The 26,548-nt window shown below is 38.1% G+C and overlaps 1 protein-coding gene across 3 annotated transcripts in view; it reads right to left on the reverse strand.

Annotated features, from left to right (window-relative positions):
- Positions 1-26,548, reverse strand: part of COL11A1 (collagen type XI alpha 1 chain) — a 132,257-nt gene that overhangs the window by 21,261 nt on the left and 84,448 nt on the right. For all 3 annotated transcript variants that reach the window (XM_083867941.1, XM_083867942.1, XM_083867940.1), the window contains 14 exons: positions 24,601-24,654; positions 23,717-23,770; positions 19,552-19,605; positions 18,511-18,618; positions 17,657-17,746; positions 17,313-17,366; positions 11,609-11,716; positions 11,012-11,119; positions 9,912-9,965; positions 6,423-6,476; positions 5,630-5,737; positions 5,031-5,084; positions 4,042-4,095; positions 3,889-3,942 (listed from right to left, as the gene is read on the reverse strand). In XM_083867941.1, the coding sequence (XP_083724067.1) occupies positions 3,889-3,942; positions 4,042-4,095; positions 5,031-5,084; positions 5,630-5,737; positions 6,423-6,476; positions 9,912-9,965; positions 11,012-11,119; positions 11,609-11,716; positions 17,313-17,366; positions 17,657-17,746; positions 18,511-18,618; positions 19,552-19,605; positions 23,717-23,770; positions 24,601-24,654 (1,008 nt within the window). The remainder of the gene's footprint in view (positions 1-3,888; positions 3,943-4,041; positions 4,096-5,030; positions 5,085-5,629; positions 5,738-6,422; positions 6,477-9,911; positions 9,966-11,011; positions 11,120-11,608; positions 11,717-17,312; positions 17,367-17,656; positions 17,747-18,510; positions 18,619-19,551; positions 19,606-23,716; positions 23,771-24,600; positions 24,655-26,548) is intronic.

The raw sequence follows: 26,548 nt of genomic DNA on the forward strand, positions 1-26,548 counted from the left end.
CTCTTTTGTTAACCACTCAGATCTTTCAAAAGTTACTGTGGTCTTTCTTAGGCAAAGCCTTCCTCTGACAGAATTTCAAAAAGGAAAGACAGACATCCTAAACTACAAAGGGTCATGTCATTGTGTAGACATGATCAATTCTGAAAACCACCTTGGATTAAGCAAACAGGATGTTTTCTACCAAGCTGGGCAAAGTAGTTTAAAAGTTAAAATTTAAAAAACATTATTAAAAAGTTTTAAGGCTTAAAAAGTGTTGTTTTCCTTATGATCAGTTCTAGAGAACTGTCCATACAAAGCACAGAGAAAGTGGATGGAAGGCTGCCACCTTTTGGTTGAATTCTGGGAAGTTACTTTTGCTCCTTTTTGCTACTCTCACAAACAAACAAACAAACAAACAAAAAACCAAAAAACAAACCAACCCCAAACAAAACAACGACAAAAAACAAAACAACTCAAAAAAAAAAAAAAAAAAAAAAAAAAAAAAAAAAAGAGAGAGAGAAATTGTAACTCTAGAGAGAATCACTTTTGCATAGGTCTGCATATGTGTTACAGTGTTACATATAATGGCTCTGTGGAGAACGAATTTTAATTGAGAGAAATTCTACAGGCTGTGCTTTCTGGGAGGGCTCTTGTTTACAAGGATGTTGGAGAGATGGAGAAGGATGAGAAAAAATCACACTCAGGAGGACATGTAAAGTTATTAAAAGTAATTTGTTAGGGTGGATATTCAGGTAGCCTAAACTGTCAGAGACACACCTTGATTAGGTACCTTAGCAGTGCCTACACACAGATGTGTGTAAAAAGGATAAGCACACATAAAATTGTCTGTGAACACTTATCAAACATGTTTCTAAACTCAGAGCCAGGACACTCAATTGATTTTGTCCTCTCACTTCCATCTGCAGTGTAAATTAATGATTAAGCATGAGAACTATTGATCTCCCTTGTTTACTGTGTTGCATTCCTTATTGGTGTACTACTTTGAAAAGTTTTTTAGAACAATATAATAGGAAGAAATTTAAACCCAGATGAGTATAGTGGTTTTCTAACACCAGACTTTTTCATGCAGTAAACCAGGTCTGAACTCTGAGAGGCTACAGAATGAACGCTTAGGTTCTGCAGACATTGGGTTTGCCTTGCTGTCTAACTCTAATGGTTTATAATGAGCTGTGGAAAGGAGAAGGGGTAGAAAAACAGCACAGTGCTCAGTGCAGTTACCACAAATTAATCAAAATTATAAAGGCAAATTTATTTCATTAGGTTCTGTGGAAGTGTGGGGTTAACATTACTTGGTCTGCTTCCCCTCTTGTAAATTCTTATGTACATTCTAAGGCACATGTTAGAGGAGTCATGAGCAACTTCCTGGCTATTTAGAATATTTGCATGTTAGACCTTTAATACAAATTAGAGATAAGCATGTGTAGGTACATTCTGGTTTTCTATTTTTCTTAATTAAAAGCAGAAGAAAGAGATTGCTCTTGGTGTGGCAGCTGGATTTAAGAGGTTCTGCTGAGTGTCAGTGCCAGGCCCTCAGTGGAGGTTACAGCATTAATAATGCAGGGATACAGGAATTTGCAGTGCTGATGCCTTTGAACATTCAGGCCCTTGTGTGCAGAGCAGGGGAAACAACAAGCTAGTTAAAAATGCATGGCACTAAGTGTGACAAAAATTGTTTATCTCTGCCAGAAGATAAGGGGGCTTTGAAACCCTTCTATTAATTAAAAAATATCTCCTGGTCAAACCTTTAAAATATGCAAGTGAGCAAACCTACTTGTCTCCTCAACAGTGACAGGGATGATGCCAAAATGTTTTTCCACATTCTACACTCGCTGCATTGAATTATCCTTAGTATAGTGTGTCTTTCCTGAAAGGGGTGCAGAGGCCAAAGCACGGTGACATAATAAGAAAAACATTGGGGGAAAAATGTGTGGGAAGAAAAGGAAAATAAAAAATGCATGTTTTGTTTAAAAGCATGACCTGTCCTCCCATTGCAGCAACTCCCCCTGACAAAACAACTCTTGATGATATCTCAGCTTGAAATCTCTTTAAATGGAACTGAAATTAAGAAGGAAGATATCTTAACAAGGAAAATACCCTGGGCAGGTACTCACACTGGAGGAGGAGGGAGGAAAGTAATTACAATTTATATAAACTTCCACAATAATACACTTGGAAGCTTCTCTTTGTGAATGCAGAGAATATGGGATATTAAGCTAGAGGAAATAAAAAATGACAGCCAAGTGATAAACAGTCTGAACTTCGTGTTCTTGAATTAAATTTCATGGCCTAATCATCACAAACAGTGATTCTAAATCACACAGATGAGTTGCAGGGAGAAACAAAGGAGGAAGGAGTTCAATATAAGGCAATGTGTTTGTAAAATGACTGGAATATAATTTGATCATGAAACACTAAAAATTAAAGAGGTGACTGAAACCAATGGCAAAATTCCTATCAAGTTCAGTGGGCCACAATATTATACCAGATGTTTTTTAAAAAGCATTTTATATAATTGGGTGCTACCTTGGATGTTGTCATAATTAACATTTTTCTCAGTAGTGGTAACAGGAAAATGTTTTCTTCCCACAATTCCCATTGTTTTCTGTATTCCGTTGACATACTGACTCCCTTTTCCCAGTAACTTTTTTATTTCTCTCAACTCTTAGATTGTGTCACATTTTTGATACTCTTCCCAGAGAGAAAAAAAACAATTCTGCAGCCCTTCATGAGGCCAAGATCTTTTTTAAAGTAGACTGGATGAACAATGTAATGAACTTGGGACATTAGAGGGAATATCTTTGTTAATAATGCAGTCAAGCAGGAGGGCATTGAGTTTTGTGTGTCTTGTGCAATTTGGGGGAAAAAAGATTGAAAATACCAGAATGCTGCTGCTCCCAAGAGGGGAGCTGATGCTCAGAGCACCACCCTGAGAAAGAAGCACTGCAGTGAAGCACTGCCAGCTCGACACAGTGACATCTGTGTGAGCTCAGTACCCTCTAGTCTCAAAGGACAGTAAGGGAGACAAAGTAGGATATTTCTCCATCAAACCAAATATTATGCTATATTATTCTAGTTTGCTCTTTGCCACATCCCAGAGCACTGGCAAGTGATTTAGTATATGGGCATGTAGGAAAAAAAACCCCATGAAACACCTGAAGATTCTTTTAAAAGACTATTTTAGTTAGAAAAAGGGAAATCTTGCTTCATGTTCTGAAAAGCTAACAATATGGAAAGCTTTCTGAAAGACTACCAATACTGACATTCCTAGTGATGTCTTTTCTAGGATTTACTGACATTGGTGTTTCTTTGAATATATGTGATACTCTGGCAAATCATTACATACTCAAGAACAATCTACATAGTTTCTTAAATAACAATTTATATAGTGGCCTGGAATATATTTCTATTTTGTTTCCTCCATCTAATGCTCCACTCAGAATCTTCTTTCTCATTCCAATGTTCAGGAAAAAAATAATATTAAATCTGTAACATTACAGCAAAAGGCATTTAGGCTTACATAGGTGATGTGGTCGAGGTCACGTAGCTTGATAAAATAAACATAAACAAGCATTTTAAGACTCTCTTTTGAACTTTTTGCTTGCCCTATATAATAGTTTACTCTGTTGCTTCAAAAATTCACAGAATAAAAGCCCTTACATCCCTGTGTACCTCATTGTTCCTTTAAGAACAAGGAAGATACAATCCAGCATGTTCCTTGGTTGAAATATGAAATTAATAAATCCCAAACAAACTCACTCCATATCCTAGCAGACAATTTTCTGAACAGAGAACTGAAAACAGCAATGAAAATAATTTTAATGAATGAATATCATATAGCATTCCTATTCCAATATTTTCTCTTTCTAGTAGATTTCTGTCCACACTCACCTTTTCACCAACACCTCCAACAGAGCCAATGGAGCCTGGGGGGCCTTGAGGACCCTACAGGGATAAAAGGTATTTGTTATCCCAAAAAAATCGTTATCAAAAATAGAGTGCTTATTACTCAATTAGCAAGACAAAATATAAGTTGATTCTTACATCAGCTCCATTAGGACCCTGGGGACCTCTTGGACCTGGTGGGCCAGGTGGACCCTGTATCAAAGAGACAATGTGATATGACAGAATCATAGAAGAGATATAATATAGTCACAATCATGAAGAACTTATGAATAATGAAAAATAATATACTCAATCTGTGGAGGGCTTTTAATCTTCACCATGCAACAGGAACAGCAGGGCCAGATTGCTGCCTGCTGGATGAGTTCACAAGGTGACAGGAGAGCCAGGCTGTGTCACACAGTACCTGAGCTGGACATGACAGGATGCTTAGGGCCCCCTGAGGATTGGTTCTTTCCCCACAGGTTCCCTGCATGCTCAGCCCACTGACAGAGACCCTGGACCAGCCCAAGTGTCTGTGACAGCCCTGGGGCAGAACTGCACTGTAGTGCCTACAGATGGGCAGGGGTAAAGCATCCAGACTTGGCACAAGGTGCTGGAGGCCAATGTAGGGAGTACAGAGCTTGCGTGGCAGTCAGAAACAGCCTACAAGGCATTCTGTCAGCAGGAGAAACAGCTGGAAAATGCATCACCCAGGGAAAGTAAACAGAGCCAAACAGTGTTTACCACTGTCTGGCCTGCAAGTACCTGATGCTGTATGTTAATAACAATGGCCTGAAATTCAGGAAGGCACCTCCAGACTCTCTGGTGCAGTGATATCTACTTTTCCTCTTTCTTTCCTGAACCTGATTGCCACTGTCCTGTCTCAGGCACACAGAGTATTTGCTTTCCTATCCATTTTTCAGTATTTTCTCATATTACATGAATCTTGATATTAATGATGAGGGGATAGATGTGTGAAAGCAAAGTAAACCCCAGAGAGAGTTTATGTTACACAAAACGTTTCATACTCTTTTCACCAAGTTCAGGAGTATCTTATCAAATATCAAATGGTGAGCTGTAGAGAAAAGACAATGATATATGGAGAATATTTATGTCCTTCACAGTGACGAGTGGGGAATAAGTCTTACCATTGGGCCCACATCACCATTTTCACCTTTTTCACCTGGTGGGCCAGGCAGACCCTAAAATCCACAGAGAAGAATACTATCAGTAGGGTCCCAGTAATGATTAGTTATAAATCAATATGAAGCGATGTAAATCAGATCTACATATCAAACTTGTGAACTTGGGAGGGGGCAGGATGGCAGAACAAGAAGAAAAAGACTATTTGCATTAAAATGGAAAGAAAGGGAAGGAAGTTTTTCATATTACAGTAAATGTATAGGTAGTCCTAGGGTACTTAAACTAGGTGGCGCAATAAATTTTGGGGAAAAAAAAACCCAAAAAATGCACACAAAGAAATGTTATACTGGGTGATTTTAAAACCACTTCCAGGATTATCCAGAGCTTAGGTGGGAGTCTGGATAATTTATGCTCTGATATAGATATATATGTAAGTCCTGCTGCATTAAATCTGTTATCCGTGCATGAACCCCATCAGTATGAGATCTTTCAGTTCTAATAAACTGATGCTATCATTTATTTATTAGAAGACAACAGTCATTCAGTTTCTGACACAGAAATCAATGTTCTTACAGATGTCAGGTAAAATAATAAAGGAATTTACCTGTAAGCCAATAGGGCCTGGGGGCCCAGGGAAGCCTCGAGGACCTTCATCACCTTTTTGCCCAAACATCCCTTGCTGACCTCTCGGGCCTGGCTCTCCATCACCTCCCTGTACAATGAAGAGCAAAACTATCACAGCTCTGATAACAACAACAGGAAAAGCTCCATGGAAATGACTGGAAAACAACTACAAAAGAGCTCAGAATCACAACAAGTGCATGTTCACCATCTTGGCTGGATGAAATCTGTTACACAAACAGAATATCAGTACATGTCCTGCTTTAATGTAGGTCATTAGTGCTGCTACAAAAATTTTCCCTGAATTCCCCCTCTCTATTATATCTGCATAAACATTCCAGCTGTTGAATACCTATGCAAACATGAGTAGCAAAAGTTCTACCAATATTCAGGGTAAAAGGATTCAGAGCCTTCTAAATAAAAGTAAGAATTAATTCACTTGGTATCAGGTGGATTTTAAAAAGAGACACTCTCTTTTAAGTGTATCTGTACTGAGCTGCCAAACACACCACCAAACAAGTTCACTGAAAGCCCCTATTCACTATTTACAGTTTTTAATTTTTAATAATTTTGTCAAATTATTGCTGTGCTGTAAATCTGCCATAGAGTAACACCCATGCAGGCTTGTTTACAATAAAAGACTGCATGTAAGTGAGCAGGGGCAGAACTGTTAGTGATGTTCTGAAATATATTCCTGAGTAAGGAGCAAAAGTTCAAAGAAGTCAGTATCCACTGAGTTATGCAAGGTTGGGGCTCGCTTTGAATGAGCTACTTACAGCTATACCCGGGGCTCCAACAGGACCCTGCAGACCTGGGGGACCCGGAGGACCCTGCAACAAACACATCCAAAAGGACAAGTTAGTGATTGTGACATCTGCAGTGAGATTAAAAGCAAATACAGACATGAGAGAAAATGACTTGCAAGATGACAATCTATTCCATGTTTCTCCAAAGAGGATGTAGCATCATTCACTAGTCCTTTCCATTCAGTACAAACTCTCAAAAACTCAGATTTTCACATCTATAATAGACAGTGCTGGCATTTGTTGGAAGCTCATTTTTAATGAATAGATAGAATAGTTGCAGAATAGATTTCAGTGTGAATGTGAATCAAAATAAAGTTTTTTTTGCAACTAAAAATATCAAAACTTTCAACGAGATTTATGCAAAATATCCCTCAATGTTTAAAGCATCATCTAAAAATCTATCTTTAATTCAAATGCCTATTATTTGGAGTAGTTTTTATGAAACTGTTAATTATTTTTGCAATGCCACAAAGCTTATTTTGACCTCCAGGAGACATGAAAAAGTGCAAGTTCTTGCTGAGCACTGAGAATCACATTCTCTTTGATACTAAGTCTTTTTTTGACAGCATGGCAAAAAAACCAATCTCTGAGAGGAACATCTTTTTTCTTTCTCCCTGCAGAATAATAACTAAATTATATTGCACATAATTAGAAGTCAGTCATGCAGATGTGATATAATGAAGCTATGAGAGTACAGGAATGCAAGATACTACTTTATGATTAGGTTTAAATGATGTGGTAATTTGAATCTCCTTTTTGCAACACTAGAGGAAGTAGACTGATAAAGAGTGACACTGAGAAGACACAAAACTTAACACCTGGCCTTGGTTAATTCTAGTCTATTTCAGATGCCAAGTTGCCTGCAACTTCTAGGCTTCCAATTCTGGTTTAGAGCAGAAAAATGCTGGGATTTATAGACTTTACTAGGACTAAAATTAGATTATTGTGCCCTTTATAAGGAGAAGTAAATAAAGGGACTTCCTAAGTCTTGTAGTCTATTCCTTTGGGTTTTATCTATATTTTGGAACATTTTATTTTCTAGGGAGTATGTAGCATCAAGCTCTGAATTTCTACTATTTTACAGTTTTATTTTTGTCCCATACCTGATGGCAATAGATAAACCAAAGCTTTCTAGCCTCTGTGGTGACAATCTAAATGAAAAGACTCCAAGGAATGCTACAGCTGACTGGGAAGTGTTACCATGAGAAAGAGATTTGGCATGCATGGATTTTTCTATACTCTTTGAGATGCTTCAATGTGCGCCTTCATTTTATAGGCTCTGGAATGAGGCCTACACATTTTTAAACTCATTTAAAAACCCATTTTGATATAAAGCACTGTTGGAACGTACTCTGCAATTGATTAATGAGGAGTTATTTGGACACGGCCAGATTTTTTTTTTTTTCCATTGCTCTGGAGGGCAAATGGAGAAAGACTGATCAGAATGAAGAGAGAATCTTCAGTTAATTAAGGCAGCAGTGATAACTGCAGAGGTTTTGGAGTTCAAGAGAGGACAGCACATCAACAGCAAAATTGTGCTGTCTTAGAATACGCCAACATAGTTAGGCACAGTATTTTCAAACCCACAAAAATAAATCTTTGTTAGTTTCAATGGGGAATTGAAGATTTTTCCAGCTCTTCTTAAACAGGAAAGATGAATCAGTTCTTTGATCAGGATCCTTGCTGTGATCAGGCTCTAAATGCCCACCAAGGCCTTTTGTGGGTGGTTTGAGATTGTAAATATCTGTCCTTTATGTCCTGTGATTTCAAGACTGGGTACTTCCTCTTCAGAACCTTTCAGAGGCGACCAAGTCCTTTCTCCCTGCCCCAGTAGGCATCTATCAGCATGTTGAAAGGAAAGCAGATTTAAAATAAACACATTTTGAAATTTTCAGGGTTTAATGACTGCAGTTGAGGACAAATAGATTCAAGACACATGACTTCAATTGGAGTTACATTCATTTCAGCCAAGGCCTCAACACTGAATCCTGTATTTTAAGAAAAATGTGTAATATTCTCAAATGCATTAAACCTTGAGACTGGGAGTCCAGGATACATTCTCAAATAATAATGCTGCAGACACTTAATTTGTAAAGCAGGTCTGCTGGAACAGGCCCAAATGCATCAGTACTCACTGTGGGAAATGTGGTCACAGTCTAATGCTCAGCATAACTAGCTATGGTAAAATTATCTGAAACAGAAGAGTGCAGCTTGTGTTTTTTTCCTGAATTTCTCTGATGCAAAGCATCTCTAATGAAGAGGCATGGCAAAGGGGAAAACAGGATGTGCCTGTGATCGCGTGCAAAGCCTGAAGTGGAACTGGATCAGAGGCTGGAACTAGCTGATCCTGAAGTTCATTTCCAGCCCAAGCCATTCTGTGATTCTGTAATTCTGTGACCTGTGATTTGCTTGAGTATGTACCTATCCTTCCATAAACATCATCTGATAATAGGCAAGCCATAAATCTGGTGTAATTTTTAAAGTAATATACTGTTCTATAACTTGTTAATGTCAAAGATCACACTGTTTTCAAGATAAATACACTTAGCCATGAATATCCCTGTGTTGAGTTCAGAGCTTTGCTAACTGGAATAGCGTTGAAATACAACAATAAAAGAGATTTTTCTGCCATTATTGCCCATTTTTTTAAGGAAAAGTATTCAAGTAAAGTGCCAGTTTTTCTTGAAATTGAACAGAAGTGAAAACATACCATTTTGAATTTTTAGGAAAGAAACCACAATCAAACAGAAATAAATAAGTGCTAGTTTTATTATTTCTAGCTTCAAATTTCACAGTGAAAAGAGCTTAATTTTATATGTCTGGCCTAAATAAAAAAAAGGAAGTGCTTGAACTTTAGAATTAATTTTTGAAGACAGAAAAATGTCAAATCAAAACACTAGAGACCTGATTAGTCCTAGGTTCACAAATTGGCCTAATGATAATATATGAAAACTTGTATAAGCCATTTCATCCATCATCAGTTAATTGTGCTCCCCAAGAATTAGATACCCTTTAAAAATTTTAAAACTACATTAGTAGATTCCTCTAGTGAGTCTCCAGAGTTTTTATCCTCATGGCTAAGAAGCCAAAGCTGGGTATGTTCACACAGTACAGTCAGTAAAGTTCATCACAGTAAGAGAACATATGGGAATTCTTGGTCACTCCAGCTCAAATTCCTCAGAATGGAGGAATCTCAATGATACAGGAAAGGTGCTTAAGAATGTATTTTACATTTTGTAATTATTCTGTAAGCTCTAGGAATATGAGCAATACTAAATACATGCCTGGATCTGTAAGTACAAACCTCTAGTGTTGCATTAAAATTATTTTGAAGGAACATTTTAGGTGTGTGTCTTTGTTTCTGCTCATTTATGTAGCAAGGCTATCTGCATACTTCATGCATGAATACCTTTTATTTATAAAGAACAGATGTAATGCACAAAGGATTTTGCTACTCACGTTTTCTCCTTTGTCACCTTTACTTCCTTTCTGACCTGGTTCACCAATTTCACCCTGTAATTGAAAGTTAAAAGTTAGACTAGTTTAAAATCGTCTCCTTCACACTTAGCTGAAGTCAGTATCATGGTATCTCTAAATGTTCCCTTTGATATGATTATTCTATGTTTTATGCTGCTGCTTCAACTGTGAAAGTCTAAAGGGAGCAATTCTGCAGTGATCAATAATATGTCATATTAATCCAGATATTGATTGTTGAATTGAAAAGGGCAGCAAGACCTGGCTTTGAAGTATAATGCATCTGAGCTCTAAATAAAGGAAACTGTGTTGCTCACGTCACCTTCAATATGACTTATAATGAAAGTACCCTGATTTACAGACTCATGTAACTGTTTCTGACTGAACAACTTCTCACTGGAGTGCACACTATATCAAAACTTCAAAATTATTCAAATCACCATGAAACCACATTAGAAAATGATGTTCTCATTAAACAATAAATAAGACCATGAAATTAAATCACAGAAAATACTGTCTGTGGTATAAAAAACACTCATGCATCACAAAAATGAATGTTGAAATCTTCACCTTTACCCTGTGCTAAGAGAAGTGCTGGGTCAAGCAACCACACCAGCTGATCCTGAAAGGTGCCGAATTCTAAATGCTGCCAGAGGTCAACAGAGTATCTCTGCTGTGAACATAATTATTTTGACACCCTCAACCTATCAGCACAACCTCTGGGGTTCTGAATCCCTATATATTACTGAAGACATTTCATCTTATTCATTCAGTAGACCAAGTTTCTAAAATAGGCAAAAATCAATTTTTGCATCACTTGCCTTGTTTTGCCACACTTTCATCCTTGTTTCTTTGTCAGGATAAATGCTATTCTTTAACACAAATCCTAACATCCCATGGCAGCTGTCCCTCAGACATTTAGTTATAGAAGAGGTTTTTAGGCATTTTTTGCAGTAGGCAGAGGGAATTTGGGTGAGGCAGGGATAAGATTTGTTGTTTCATCACCCTATTTATTGTGGGGAAAGCTACAGAGAACTGTACTGACAGATCTCCCAGATGCACTAGTACCAATTATAATGATTCACCTTGTCACCATCTTCTCCAGGAGAACCACTAGGACCAGCAGGACCAGGAAGACCTACAGGACCCTGTATTCCATCACGTCCAGCTGGACCTTGGGGACCTTTTTCACCCTGGTTTTGAAGAAAATTAAGCAATCCACATTATCACAGGAGAGTAATGAAAATTCCTTCAGTACAGGGAGTCATGGTACCAATACAAAATTAAAAAACCCATCCCTCTCCAAACCACCCCCGAAAAACAGAAAACATTGCAACAGAAAGAAAACTATCAAGGGAAGAGAATATATAAGAGAATTACATGAAGTAATAATGGAAGCTGATGTCAAATACACTTGTACTCTAATGCAGAGTGGCTGGGTACGAAGCTTTAATGAAAGACTGATTTATATCCACTCCCTGTGTGATATTAACAGGTTTAGCCCCTCCTGATCTTAGAGAGCACGAGGAGAAATGTTTTACAATGTACATATTTGTGACTCTACAATGAGTAGGTTGGGTATTCTGAGAACCCATATTGAGCAGGTGAACACCAGAGTGGGAACAAGGAGCACCCTGGCAGGAGGATTGTGCTGGACAGCTCAGTGGACTGTGGATACTCACCGGAGCGCCCTTCTCTCCGGCGGGGCCCGGCGGGCCCTGGGGGCCGGGGCGCCCGGGCAGACCGATGGGGCCGGCGGTGCCCGCGGCTCCGCGCTCGCCCGGAGAGCCCTGCAGAAACATACACAGGTAAAGGCATGCACAGACAGCCCTGGTAATTTTCATGAGGTGGTTTTCATGAGGCAAGTCAGAGAGAAGCTGTTTATGAGTCCAGCTGGTCGAAGGTTACGCATCCATTGTGTACAAGTAAAGAAAAAAGGCTGAATGGACTGACTTGAAGTTCATACTCAATACAGTCCATACAACACTTATTAATTATTATTTATAACACTTATTAATTTTATTTTTTGTAAATACCACTTCCTGTACTTGTTCATCCTAATGAGAGTGTCCTTGAAACCAGCTTGTTTTCAAGAACTTATTTCCCTCTATGGTTTCAAAATATATTAGCATCCTGTTTTGATGGAAGAATATTCACCATATCAAAATACAGAACTAAGCCACACCACAGCCAAAATTTTTAGTAAAGCTTTGTGCTGTTCATTGCTGTGATGATCACATTCACCTCTGCAAAAATCCATTCAAGTGTAGTGACTAATTTAGTGTGTTCTACAGAGAAGGTTTTTTTTATATACAGGCACCTTTAGATAAGCACAGAAAAAGACAAAAATCTAGTATTACAAATTAAAGGTGAAACAACAGGCACTTTGTATTGAAAACCACTAAAACTGCATTTTTGTTTTCTGTCTTTTAAATAAATTACAATTTTTCATTAAGAGAGTCCTGTTAAATATTTGCTGTACAAAAAATATTTCCCCAACTTTTCAGCTTTACACCTTCAAGATAGTTTGCAACACTTCAAAGTTATGATTGGTAATTTCACTTCATTAATTGATATAAACGCTGGATGATACATCACAGTATAGAAAAGTAATAGGCGGTGTACACTGATACTCTAAATAGCCTTTTTTTCATGTTGAAGGAAGATCAAATTTGCAGTCTTACAGATATTGGAATTTTAAGATGCTTTCACCTATGAGGACCCCATTATTTTGCCTTTACTCATGACATACTTGTCCTGGACTGACCTCATTAGCATAACTAGTACTAATTTCATCTTAAGGTGCTTTTCCCTCCACATAAATGTGACAGAAGTGAGTGCTGAATGGTTTCTCAAAGTATTTTAGCAAGTTGCTTTGGTAAGGTCTAAATTTGCATGAGTGTTCAAACAAAGAATTTTTATGGAAATCATAGATGACTTTATCCTTCCAGGTGTTGGGGTTTTTTTTAAGTCTGGGTGGCTGCCTAAGTTTCTGTCCTATTTCTGTTATTTTAGTTCCTAAGGCTTCAGTGAATTCAACAAGAAAAAGTCATTACCCTACAGCCATACTACCATGGTCTCTGATCTTGTCAGCTCTCATAAGCGAAACAATTTTAGGTTATCTCATCAGGAGGATGTAAGAATAGAGAGGAAAAAACTCAAATAACTCATAGATCTCTCCTGTGTCAGACAGCAGACACTAACAGAGGCCATAATTTCCAGTAGCTCTTTTTATTCAGCCAGTATTTTTCACATTTATCTTTGCATTTCACATGAGCTATGAAGAGGGACTACACCTGTTTTCAAGGAACTGCTCCTTTCTCTGCGAGAATGGCCTCTGAGCACAGCAGAACATACTAAATTATAGTCACAACTCAGAAAAGCATTTTAAGCAGCTTCTTAAGTCTGTTAAGTCTGTTCTCTCTTTTTGTGTTCTTGTTTGGTTTTTTTTTTTTTTTTTTTTTTTCCTGGTCACTCTATCCCACTATGAAACAAGTTCCATATGTTATGAAACCACATGTTAACCTTTGGTCTCGTGGTGCTCACATCCTGGAATCTTTTTATTTATTTATTAATCTTTTAAAACTTCTCTACAGAATGGAAGTGTCATCTTTTGCCTTGTATTGCTGCTATAGAGACTATAAACTCATTAGCAACCTTGGTTTTATGTCACTTCCTGAGAGGAGATTTGTAATGACAGCTATTGTATACATTGCATGGTAGTAGCAATACTTTTTACTGATGGTTAACAAAATGCTCAACAAGTGAAGGTTCCCATGACTGTAAAATGTTGTCAGATAGATGAAGATAGCTCTAGATAGTTCAGTACTGATAATTGGGTAGCCTACAGCTGGCTTATTCTGAGTCTAATTTGAGCATCCTATTCCTAAATGAGCAAATGAAAAATGACTGCTTGACATTCCAAAGAGCTTTCTCTCATCAGGATTCAGCGTTCCACACAGTAGTAGGAGAAGGGAAGAAAACAAACAGAAGCAACAAAGAGAGCAGATAAAAGACAACTGTTCAAAAAACTCAACCCCCCCTCACAATAACAGACAACCACTGCCCACCCTGCCCCCCCAAAAAAAAAAACCAACCCAAACCATGAAAATACCCCCCCTCAATCCTGCAGAACCCCTTCTTGCTCTGACATGCATTCATGCATCTCTTTCTTTTGTCCAAATCCCTCTAAACAGAGTAATTGGCATGCACAGTATTTGGAGCAGTCATTTGTTTGGTATGCTTGCAGATGTACGCAGCAGCCAAATAAAGCGTATAATTGACTCTATATGCTAGTTAGAAACAATTGGTATTGGCAGGGAACTGGAGGAAAGTCAGCCAGTGGCATGGATTCTCTTCCTATTATAAATGGCAAATGAAGACTCCACTACAATTACACTTCTGTGTGTACCCGTTGTTGGCTAAAAATAGATGGGAAAATATTTTCAGAGTATTTGATGCTCGTGGTCTGCTGTGAGCTTCTGTGAAAAAAAATCAAGCAATTGTGGTTCAGTTGTGCTGCTTGAAGGTGCACAGAAACTCAGTATTAAGGGCAGCTACACACCTTTTTTTTCACCGAATACTGTTTTGAGATAACAAGTTAGTAATTAAAGATGAAACAGATAAAAAAATCCTACTGAGGACTCTTGGAATAATTTAAGGGCAACTTGGTCCTGTTTGTACTTCAAGTGGCCTGTTTGCACTATAATAAGCTCAATTTATATTTTAAGAAAAAATTAAAATTTGCCCTTCAAACTCTCTTTCAACCACTGCTACCACTGCATCTATTTCTTAAAGACCAGAAAAACTATATGAAAAAAATTCTCAGCCTCCTAAGGGTTTGTTTCTATGACTTATGTTTACCTTGGCAGGAAGGGTGGTCCCAACAGGAACGGGTTTATGAACTGAAGTCCTTGGTAGTGTGCCCCTGATATCCATACTCTGTGTGTTTCTGGACTATAATTAATGATGATTTCAGTCTGGCACTGAACTCGCATTAGCTGGGGAGCATTAATAGTGTTCCTGGATTTTCTCTACCAATTTGGTTTCACATGAAAGGAATACTATTCATGAGCTCTGAGAGAGCTTTGATTTGAACCAAAGGATGGTAAATGGGGACATCTTCCTCAAAAAAGCTCTGATGCTTTCAACTAAAACACTGACTTATACACACCCTATAAGAATTAGAAAAACATGGATCATCTGAATTTCAATTCAAACGTATGTACTTCAGAATACAACTATCACTGAATAAGGGGTGTAGTTTTGCCTCACATCTTGTGTGATGTGTCTTTCTGAGGACCCATGACAGGAGTGGCACAACTCCTGTGTGAACAATGCTGGCTGGCAAAGGGGGCTGTGTCACACGTCAGCTCTGCCTGTGCTGGCTGCTCTGCATGCTCAGAAGGGCTCTGGGTCACTGCACCTGAAACATCTGCCTGAGAGCTCACTCCAGCCTTAGGGGCTCCTTCAACAAAAAATCAAGGTATGACCCTTAGATTGAAGAGACTATTCTGGTCTATGTTTTCTTGACTCTGATTCATCCTTTCTTTTAATGTTTCAGGTTCTTCAAATGGGTAAGACAATACCCCTTTTCACTCTCCCTACTGCATTCCATTCCATTCCATTCTTTGGTGCCTTTTGGGAATATATATATACTTCACAGTGTTAGGAACTGTAAATTCAGATTTTTGGCATTAAGAATTCAATAATTCATTTTAAGAATTTAAGTCCTATGTATTACTTGTACAGTACTATGTGTGGCTTTTTTTATCCTTGTTTAATGCATTCTATTCTGAATATGAATTGCAAGGACATAAGAGAGCTTTGTTGAAGCACATGGAAATTCAGCTCTTCCATTACTTTTTTTCTAACATGAATAGCTGTGATGATTGATTCTTTTCTTTTCTAACCTCAATTGCACTGAATGAAAGAAGTAAGTTGACAAGATGACTGTCAAAATCTAAACAATTCACATTTGGGAATAACTCTACCATGTTTTGAATGCCAGTGCATCCTTGTAGAACTTCTTTGCATAAAGCATGACAACAGAGAATGGGTAACTTCAAGCATACTCTACTACTGAGTTTAAAATGCCGAGAAGGAAAATTTCTGCATGACATGATTTTACACAGTTGTACAAAGGGAACACAGGAGTACTGGGTTTGCATGGCAAGGGTTTGGTAGCAGGGGACTACAGGACGACTTCTGGGAGAAAGAAGTGACTTTCCCCCATGTCCAGTGGATCTCACAGCAGCCAGCTCCAAGATGGACCCATGGGCTGGCCATGGCTGAGCCCGTAAGTGACAGGGATAAGACCTCTTGGATAATCTATTCCAGAAGTGGGGAAAAAATGCACAACAGAGGGGGAGCAGAGATCCTCTCACAGCCCATGGGGGACCCACTGGAGCAGGTGGATGCCCAACAGACACTGTGGCCCTGTGGAGAGTCTGCACTGGCACAGGATCCAGCAGGACCTGTGGCCCTGTGGAGAGAGGAGCCCACACTGGAGCAGCTTGGCTGGCAGCACTTGTGACCCCATGGGGTCCCACACTGGAGCAGCCTGCTCCTGAAGGACTGCACCCTGGGGGGGACCCAGGCTGGAGCAGCCCATGAAGAACTGCAGCCTGTGGGAAGGACTCATGTTGGACAAGTTCAGAGAGCACTGCCTCACCGCCAAGGGACCCCACACTGGAGAAGGGGAAGACTGTGAGGAGTTCTCCCCTGAGGAGGAAGAAGTGAGAATGTGTGATGAACTGAAGGCCATTCCCCATCCTCCTGCACTGCTTGGGGGCAGGATAAAGCAAAAATCAGGAGCAAAGTTCAGCCTGGGAGGAAGGGAGGGTGGGGAGAAGGTGTTTACAGACTGTTTTTGTTTTGCCTTATCTATCCTACTCTGATTTGATTGAAAATAAATTAAACTCATTTTCCCAGTCTTTTGCCTATGATGTAACTGGTGGCTGATCTCCCTGACCTTATGTTGACTTCATATCTTGTCTTCTCCTCTCCAGCTGAGGAGAGAACGGATAGAACAGTTTGGTGGGTACCTGGCATCCTGCCAAAGCAAGCTCACCACAACATTAGTCCACCAGTCACTATCCACGGATTTTTCCTCTGTGGAAAACCTCTCTCATCTCAAAACCAATTTGTATTAATGACAAGTACTGAGCAGCAAGTAAATGTCGTAACTAAATCTAGTGACAGAAGGCTTCAGATATTTTCTACCTTCATAATCCCTGCATGTTTATCAGTATGGTTACTTCGTAGAAGTCTGATCTGTCTGCTGTTTTACAGACTGCATACATGAAAACACCACAGCATCTAAAGAAAAAAGAAGTTATTGGGTCATATTGTTTGTGTTTCCATAAAATTATTATGTTTACTTACCATTGGGCCAGGTGGACCCTGTGGGCCTTCCCCTCCTTTCAGACCAGCTGGACCCTAAAAAATGGAAAGGAAAAAAAAGAGCTTGTCTACTAAACTGGAAAGTTCAAGAGTAATTTTGCAACACATATAATAGGAAACACATACAGATCCAAAGAAACAAACCTGAATAAATTCCTTTCTTGTTATCTAGACAATTATATTTGACAATGTTGGATGCTTGATGTTTGTTCTCTTATTGCATTTATTTTAAGCACAGTAGAAGATTCCATGAAATAAAGTAGTTAATACATTGTTTCATTTATTTAGAACTATCATGGCAATTTGTCTAGTTGTTTGTATCATACCTGAGCACCTGGAAGGCCTCTCTCTCCAGGGAAACCACGAAGACCTGCTGGTCCATCTTTCCCAGGAATGCCTTGAGGGCCTGGATCACCCTGGGAAACATATAACATTTTGATTTAAAAATATGTTTAAAAATTAAGTGTACAATGCATGATAAAAATTAACTACCAGATCCTAGTTATAGTAATGAAAACAAAGATTGTGCCCCCAGCTATTCACCCACAAATTCTTTTATCAGTACAATAGTCTGTGGTTAAATTAATAATGAACTTTGACAAAGCACAGTACCAGTTATGGAATACAAATAGTGAAAAACACAAGCCATTAAAATATGTTTAAAGATACATTCAGTAAAAAATTTTGATCCCCACTTATAATCAAAAATTGAATAGAATTACACAGTAACTAGGTAAGTAATATTTTTCGTGTTCCCCGATGGTAGACAAAAATTAAGCAAGGAATTAAATTTATTCAGTGAAATTCTGCCTTTTATTCACTACTACACATCTGACTTCAAATGCCAATATGCAATTTTCTACCTTGGTGTGAATCTGTCATTACTATGCATCTCCATATTGAATGCATAGTATATGCAAACAATTTTTTTTAAAGTTTTTATTCCAAAAATATTAATTTTCAGCTCAAGAGAATTCTCACTATTTCAGTCGAAGGAGACACAGCTCTAAAATTGGAAGACTCTGAAAGTCTTGCAAGTCCTTCTGGGTGAAACCTGCCAATCATGATTTTACACTGTATGTTCTGATTTTATTTTGCATGTCTGCATGATGATTTGAAATGTCACACTGTCAGCAGTTTATCTGTCCCTTCCTGTTTATTCCCCAAAGCCACATCATACCTTGGCACCTTCTTTTCCTGCAGCACCTGGGAGGCCTTGTTCACCTGGGGGACCGGGAGGACCTGGATGGCCTCTTTCACCAATTGGCCCAGTCTCACCAGTGGGACCCTAAGCACAAAAGCACAGCTTTAGTCACCTGAAGTTATTTCATTTCTTGCAGGGTGTGGGAGGAAGTGGAGAGGAGCAGATACTCCATATCCAGCTGTTATGTTACCCAACAGTATTGCCATTGGTTAGTGTACATTCCTCACCTTCCCTCCAGGCAAGGCTGACTTACAAAATATCTTTGTCCTATAAAATAAATCTTGCATTGCATTTTGCCTCCAGACACGTCTGTGCAGCTTCCAAAGAGAGAAATCCTGACCTTGTTCCTTAAGCACTGAAGCTTTAAAACACAGCGTGTATGGGAGAAGGTTACGAAAAGGACACGGGAGAGAAATCCATGTACTATTCTTGTCTTGAAACACTTCTGTAGTGTTGTTTTTCTGAATAATAGGTATTGTAAGGAAGGAAAGTTGAAAGATCTCTCTTCAGATTCCCTAGCAGAAAAGTTCCACTAAGGGAATTAGCTAAAAAAGCTCTAAATGCTTGATTAAGTTGTAAATGAATAAGGTTAAATCAAATGAAATTTTGAGAATTTATCTCTCCACAGTCTAAAAGTTACTGAGAATTTTTCTCTGGCAAGAAATTCACATGTTGCATTGTACTTTCTAAAATGTTTAATGGTAGAAATATCTCCTTGACTTCTGTAAACCACCAATTCCATAATTGCATAAAAACCTCTGAACCAATAACAAATGAACAAATATAACAAACCAAAACATAAAACAGAGTGGAAAGGTAACCCAAATTTTTTTTTTTTTTTTTTTTTTGTGGAATCAATGATGATTACTAAGTATAGCTTTCTAATATTATTAGGCAATTTCTATTACAAAAGTTAATATAACCATTGATATGGTCCAGCAAAAGGAACTGCCTTATCTATAATATAACCATTAAACATTAGTCTCATGAAGTCAACTATGAAATGAAATTATGTACCTGAGGGCCAACAACACCACCAGGACCAGGAGGACCAGTTTTTCCTTGAAAACCCTGTAAAATAATTATAGAATATTACATTACCCTTTATAAGTTATTGAAGAGCAAAATTTATATCTGTGCTGAAGAGGTGAATAAGAAATTCCATGTCACACAATCCTTCTCTTCAGGAAATAAAAAAGAGAAATCTTTTTTGTCTGTGTATGCTTAGAAATGAAATGCTGATTAATCTTTCTTCCATCTCTCAGTTCCCATCTCTTTGAGGTGGTACAGCAGTAAAATTGCTGTCAGTTTTACAGATCTCTCTAGGAGAACTTGATTAGATGAGTTTGAATGCATAAGTGATGCAGCTAAAAGACAGTTGAAAATACATTTTTACATATGTATATTATGAGTCATAAAGCCTGACATAAAAACGCTTTTTAAAGAATGACACAGATGGAGGATTAAGTTGGAAGGGCATTAAAGTGAAGGTGAGACCAAAAAAAGGAAAAGCAATAAAGATCCAGGGAAGGTGAAGGTTATATAGACATGGTAGAAAAGGCAACATGAGTGCCACAAAAACAATGAAGCTAATGAGAAATCGGTGTGATGTCAAAACCAGAATAGAAAGGAAATACTTTTGAGACAGTATTTTAGAACATGGGCATATTTTACAGGATTTTTATTTTCTAATCAGTGGTCCCAGATTTCAGGCCAAAATTAGTCAACGGAATGAGGATGTCCCTTTGTAAGAGCATTTTTGAATTATGCTCTAATATTTCTTTAAAATATTGTTAGAATATTTAGAAGAGTGTTAGACAGTCACACGGGTGGGTCACATTAGGGTCCTACAGGAGACTGCCTGCCTTACAGCCTGTGTCTGCCTCTTGCTCTGCTCACCTGTGTAAAGCAAAGGGCTCATCTGGCCCCAAATTTTCAAATATTGGGCCCTACTCAGCTTTCCTCTGGGCACAGTCTGACTGATAGCTGCCCCTGTTTCATCAGTTCCTGTTTGAGCTTTTCTGCCTTACTCTGATTCTGTTCTGGCTGCCAGCCAGATGTTACCAGGGTTCAGTTTGGCCCCTAACTCAGGCACTCTCGCGGAGCTCTGAAATGATCTGGATTAAAAAACAAAAAAAGAGAAAAAGAAAAAAAAAAGACAAAAACACCCCATTTGTTCTACAGACAGAAAATCAGAACTGCTCCAGATGGAATCATTCCCATGTCCCTTCCTTTATACAATCAAATCTCTGCTGTAAGCCTGTTGTCAGGAAAGACAATGAATGTTGAACCTCACCCACTTACTGAAAGCACCTGGAGAAGACCTGCTAATCTCAATTTTGCAGAATGCATTGATGCTTTGTTTCTTGATGCTAATGATGGTTTCAGTACCCTGCTTTCTGTCTTTTGTTACAAGCTTATCTATTCCTACAGACCCAGATTTTTAAAAGATGTAAAAAGCAAAGGAGATTTCAGCAGCAACTACTCAAGAACACCTGAACCTTCCATGGCTTCCTCTAAAATATTTAGCAATTAAAAAATTACACTAATGCCTAGTGTGCTTTGAAGTATTTAAGTAGCCTCTATTTTTTTTATTTCCTGTGAAAGGCAATTTATTGAAATAATTTACTGTAGCAAGAAGGCCCTCAATTAATTCTAATAGATGACACAGGGAGTATATTTCCATTTTATCTTTTCACAAGCATGGAACACTAAATTCTTCCATAACAGCAGACAATCTGGAAATTTTCACTGTTGATGTGTCCTGCCAAACTGAGATTGACATCACTGAAATTTATATTCACTTCTAAGGACAAGCTGGTATAATATTGGTTTTCAGTACAAAGCTTATACCTGCATTTATATTCCAAATTATTTATCAGGATATTACTGTTGCTATGTCCACAATTTCAACAAACTATGTCAGTTCTTCAAAGCGTATATGTCTTACTGGGGGAAAAAGTTGCAGCCTCTTCTCCACCAATAGTTACCTTGGTTGCTGTCAACATGTGCTTATTATTCCATAAAAAAAGCTGCAGAGTGCAATCTGTAAATCTGCCTCTCTAATTTGTTGACTATGTCTCTTATCCTAATTCCCTAATTGCTGAAATGCCAATATGCACCAATGAACTTTATAATAAGATAAGTGTCTAAATAAGAAACAGAATTCTTAATACGCTTATCTACCAGTGAGTGCAATGAAAGTTTTCTATTCATACATATTTTAAAAACTTGAAGTGGATATGTTCATCAGCAAAAGAAAGTCAACAAGCCTACTGATTGATTTAAAGCCATGTGGTTTTCTACAAAAACACATATATGAGAACCCATGGGGGAAAAATATTTTAAATGTCGTTTTGGCCCAAGTTTACAAACACACAGGGCAGAAAACAATTCTAATAAAAAGCTGCATTTGCTCCTAAGTTATTCAAGTTTTTTTATCAGTATAATGCTACTAAGCCAAAAGTGAGACAAAATTAGAGAACCATAGCACTGAGTGAATCCTGAAGGACCTGGTTCACATTTCACATAGTAGCAGAATCCATAGTTTCATTGTATTTTGAATATTTTGTTACAAGTTGTATCACATATTCAGAATGGCTGAGGCTGGAAGGGTCTTCTGGAGTAATTTTGTCCAACTGCTCTGCTGAAGCAGGATGCTGAGAGCTGGTTGCTCAGGAATGTGTCCAGATGGCTTTCGAATACCTCAGATGGAGACCCTGCAGCCTCTCTGGGTACTCTGTGACAGTGCTGGGTCACCCTCACATGGAGAAAGTATTTCCTTATGTTCAGATGGAACCCCCTGGGTTTCAGTTTATACCCACTGCCTCTTGTCCTGTCACTGGGCACCAGGGGAAGAGCCTGGCTCCATCTTCTTTACAGCTCACTTCAGGTACTTCTGCACTTGGGCAAGACCTGAGCCTTCTCCAGGCTGAGCAGCCCTGGCTCCACCAGTCTTTACTGACAGCAGAGATGCTCCAGTCCCTTAATCATCCTAGTGGCCCTGGCCTCTCTCCAGGAGCTCTCTCTTGTCCTGAGGAGAACTGGACACTGCTGCTGGCCTCAGCATGGCTGGACAGAAGGAAAAGATCCCCCTGCTGCAGCACAGGATGCTCTCTTCTTTCTTTCCTGTACTAGCACATTACTGCCTCATGTTCAAAGCATTAAAACTAAAGGGAAAACTGTAACTTTTTAACAGCAAACTAGAGAACAATTTGAGCTTCCTGCATTGTAAACAATGATTAAAATTGATCCCTATGGTCCACAACACCGTCTTTGCATTTTTGCAAAGGAAAAGAACAAAGAAGGAGTCAATCATGTTTCACACAGAAAAAAGCCACTATTATTTCAAAACATTACTATGTCAAAATGCTACAATACTAGTAGAAGAAAATAAGAGATTTTCAGAGGGATGTGTTACTCTAAGCTCTGTGCTCCTCCTTCCAGCATTGGAAGTGACTCAGCAGTCACTAAGAGATTTCCAGTGAAGCTAAATCACCTAAAATACATTCTACATGCTGAGAAAATTTCTCAATAAATTCATTTATGCCTTTCTCTGGCTCTGAAAAATCCAAGTGAGAAATTTTATTTTATAATGGAATATGAGTAACATTCTGACACTACAGAAGTAGTGTGTTTTTTAAAGATAACTCAATTTAAAGTATTACATAGTACTTTTTCATTTTGACACCAGAATTTATTCATTGTGATTCCTAGAGGAGTTACATAGTTTAAAATTTTATTTTATTTTAATAGGTTCAATCATTCCTAATCCTACTTTCCAAAGGTCTTGGCTTTTCAGTTTTCTACCTGTTTATCATCAATAAGGCTTTTTTTATGTTACTATTTTTGGTACATAGCATTCAGTGAGAAAACTACTGTATAGTAATTGTCTGAAAAATCTTAATTTAAATTGAGATGTGGGTATTAATTTCTTTTACTTATATTGAATATTTAATCTCATTCTGATGTTACTAATTGGACACAGCCAAGAATTACCTCACACTTATACCATGGGAGCAAAATAAAGCTTTCTCATGCCCTATCTAGAAGAAAAGTACAGTTATGTAAGCTCTTCATGCCAGCCTCTTTCCCTTTTCCCTGTTGTCTCCATTTCTTTGGTTTTGATCACATAATCACAACCTTTAGGACAACACTAACACAGCAAAGTACATTTACTTACAGTCTCACCCCGCTGTCCAGGGTGCCCAGGCAAGCCATCTTTTCCAGGTGGACCCTGAAATTATAAAATTCATAAATCAAGCAGTTTCTTAGCCATCCTCAATAAAAGTGTGCAAATAGCTGTCAGAATCTCTGTTCTTTTTATTTCTAGACTACTCTTTGGTAAATTTTAACTGCTCCTATATTAGCTGGCTAGGATTTTCATAATATTTTTCCTTGTGTCCTTCCTATTGCGTCCTAAAAATTGCTTGGAGAATGACTGTTGTCAAATGCAAACATGTTCAAAATAGATTTCTGTAAATTCAGAAGTCATTGGAAGTCCCTCTACTTCCACTTTTCTTTGGTTAATGAATCAACACAAATCTAAGCATTACAGAATTGCTTGATGAAATTTCAGGCTTTGGAATTGGAAATAGAAGTAACAAATGCATAGGAGAAAAAAAAAAATCACAGGTGGTTTGCTGCTTTTGTACTGCACATGAGCAGAGGCACACCAGAAGAACACCTAAACTGGTTCAGGGGGCAGCTGAAGTGTGCTATTACTTCTCTACATTTCTGCTACTAATGAATGCCACCTTCCTCTTCATTTTTCCTCAGTGAAGCAATCCTTCAAAGGAAATATACAGCAGCAAAGTAGCATTTTGCCTGAGCTCAGTGTGTCACATGGTTACTGGCTGGACATACCAGACTTACAGTTTTACTCTCAATGTCTTAAGAGCTGCACCAATGACTATGTTAAATATGTGAGTCTAAACCCTTAAGGCTCAACAAGAATATTTATAATCTATACATAAACCATTCATTACATAAATTATTCACTTCAGAGGCACTCTGCAACAATTACCATTCCTGTTGTTACACATACTTAATAAAACAGATACTTACTGGAGGTCCCTTTGGTCCGGGGAATCCAACGGGTCCCTGAGGCCCTTGCGGTCCCTGGATTAAAGGCAACCAAACAAGTGAAGTTTTACTCAAGCTGGATTGAAAAGTTTGTTTCAATTATAAAATATAGGAACCCTGCAGGTAATGTCTGGATTTAAGCATAAAGCCTCAGCCACACCATCATAAATATTGGTAGCAACAATTCACATGCACAGACACTGGAGGGATTTCCTGAAAGCAATAGTGCTTGTGTAGGAATGCAGTAAAAAAATGAGGAAAACTACTTATATCAACTATGTTTGCATCCTACCCCTGTGCATAATAAAGTAGGAACCAACTGTGAGTTAGAAGCACTGTTCTTCAATGTTGCATAAACCAGGGGATTTAGTTAATAGTTTGGTCATCTTTTTAACTTTCAGTCAAACATTCATCTTTGGAAATTCCTAAACCCTGATAATATTTCAAATCAGTACAACAGTACAAAATTCCAAATAGAATAAACTTTTCAGAGTTAGCTGGGTTTAAATACAGCATTTTTGCTATTATGAAAAATAGTTTAAAAATATCATGATGTATGAGCATTTTATTTTTATTGTTTTTGTACATATACAGATGTATGAAGAGAGAAAATTTTCATGCAGCATGGCTTTACAAACTTAGCTAAAGCTGATCAACTGAGTGCATTGTTTTATGCATGTATGTTCACTAAGTACTAGCTTACATCACTCTTTCTGAAGTTTTTATCATAAAAACCCCTAGAGGCCAGCTTTTAAAATTTACTGTTGACATGCTGAAAGGTACTATGTCAATTTACAGAAATCCTATTTGCTCTTTAGTTTTTGGTGTACTAAGTGAAATCTTAAGAGTCTTATTCATTTTGCATTGTTCCACAGCTGAGTTATGTACCCATGTCATAAATTCAAGACTTTATCCTATTGTATTTAGTGCGCGATGTGTGGGTTTGCTATGGTATCAGCTGTCCAAATATGTTAGAAATGTTGGTTTGATGCAAAGGACTTGAAGCAGGAGGCCATATCTCCCAAATTATTCTACCCTTTTGCTCCTTGGTGTTCCATAAGCCTCATTCCTTAGAGCCCAGGCTTGCAGAGCACAGCTGCCTCCTGTAGTGGGCAAAGCACTGGGGAGAGGATCTCTTGTGCCCAGCCTGGGAGAATTTGATCTTAAATTATTCTTATTCCAGGCCAGGCTTCTGTTAAACTGAAATACTAAATCTGAATCAATTAAGAAGTGTTAGGCAAAGAGAGAAATCTTTGTGATCTTACTGCCCTATCGATAATATATTTTTTTCTAAAAAGATGTATAAGTCTGTTTTGGAAACCTTCATAACACACAAATATGCTCCATATGAAGGTCTGGGTCCTTTTTCAATATGCCATGTCTGTGAACAAATTAACTTCCCTCATTTGTTTCTGGGTATAACATAAAACTTTAAAAAAAAAAAAAAAAGGTAGAGCTTTATAGAGGAAAACTAATAAAATTGACTCAGCTACAAAATACCTGAATGAAATTGGTCAGTCTCAGAACCTGGGCTATAGGAACACAAAGTTTTACATTTAAAAGCACCTTCTTTCTCAGTAATTTCCCCTGTTTTCACACTTTGAGGCTTTCTAATTAAAAAAGCTTTACATTTTTCTTTTAATCACAAGATGGCTTGCAGGTTTCAAGCCAGTGGACTGACAGATTATGTGAGAAAAAGCACTAGAATACTAACAGCTGCTATCAAAATTATATTTTCATTTTTGTTACTAAATTTCATTTTTACAGTAGCTACACAGAATATTGTTTATTTTTTTTTATGTTTGGTAGTTGAAATAGTCTCAGAGGAGTGAGATGACAGTTTTATTTTTTGGCTGACACTCACCCTCCTGGGAAGCAAATAGATGCCTCACACTTATATTATACAAGTGATGAGAGACATGGTGCTCTG

This window comes from Zosterops lateralis (genome assembly GCF_965231275.1).
Source record: "Zosterops lateralis genome assembly, chromosome: 9".
Taxonomy (NCBI): domain Eukaryota; kingdom Metazoa; phylum Chordata; class Aves; order Passeriformes; family Zosteropidae; genus Zosterops; species Zosterops lateralis.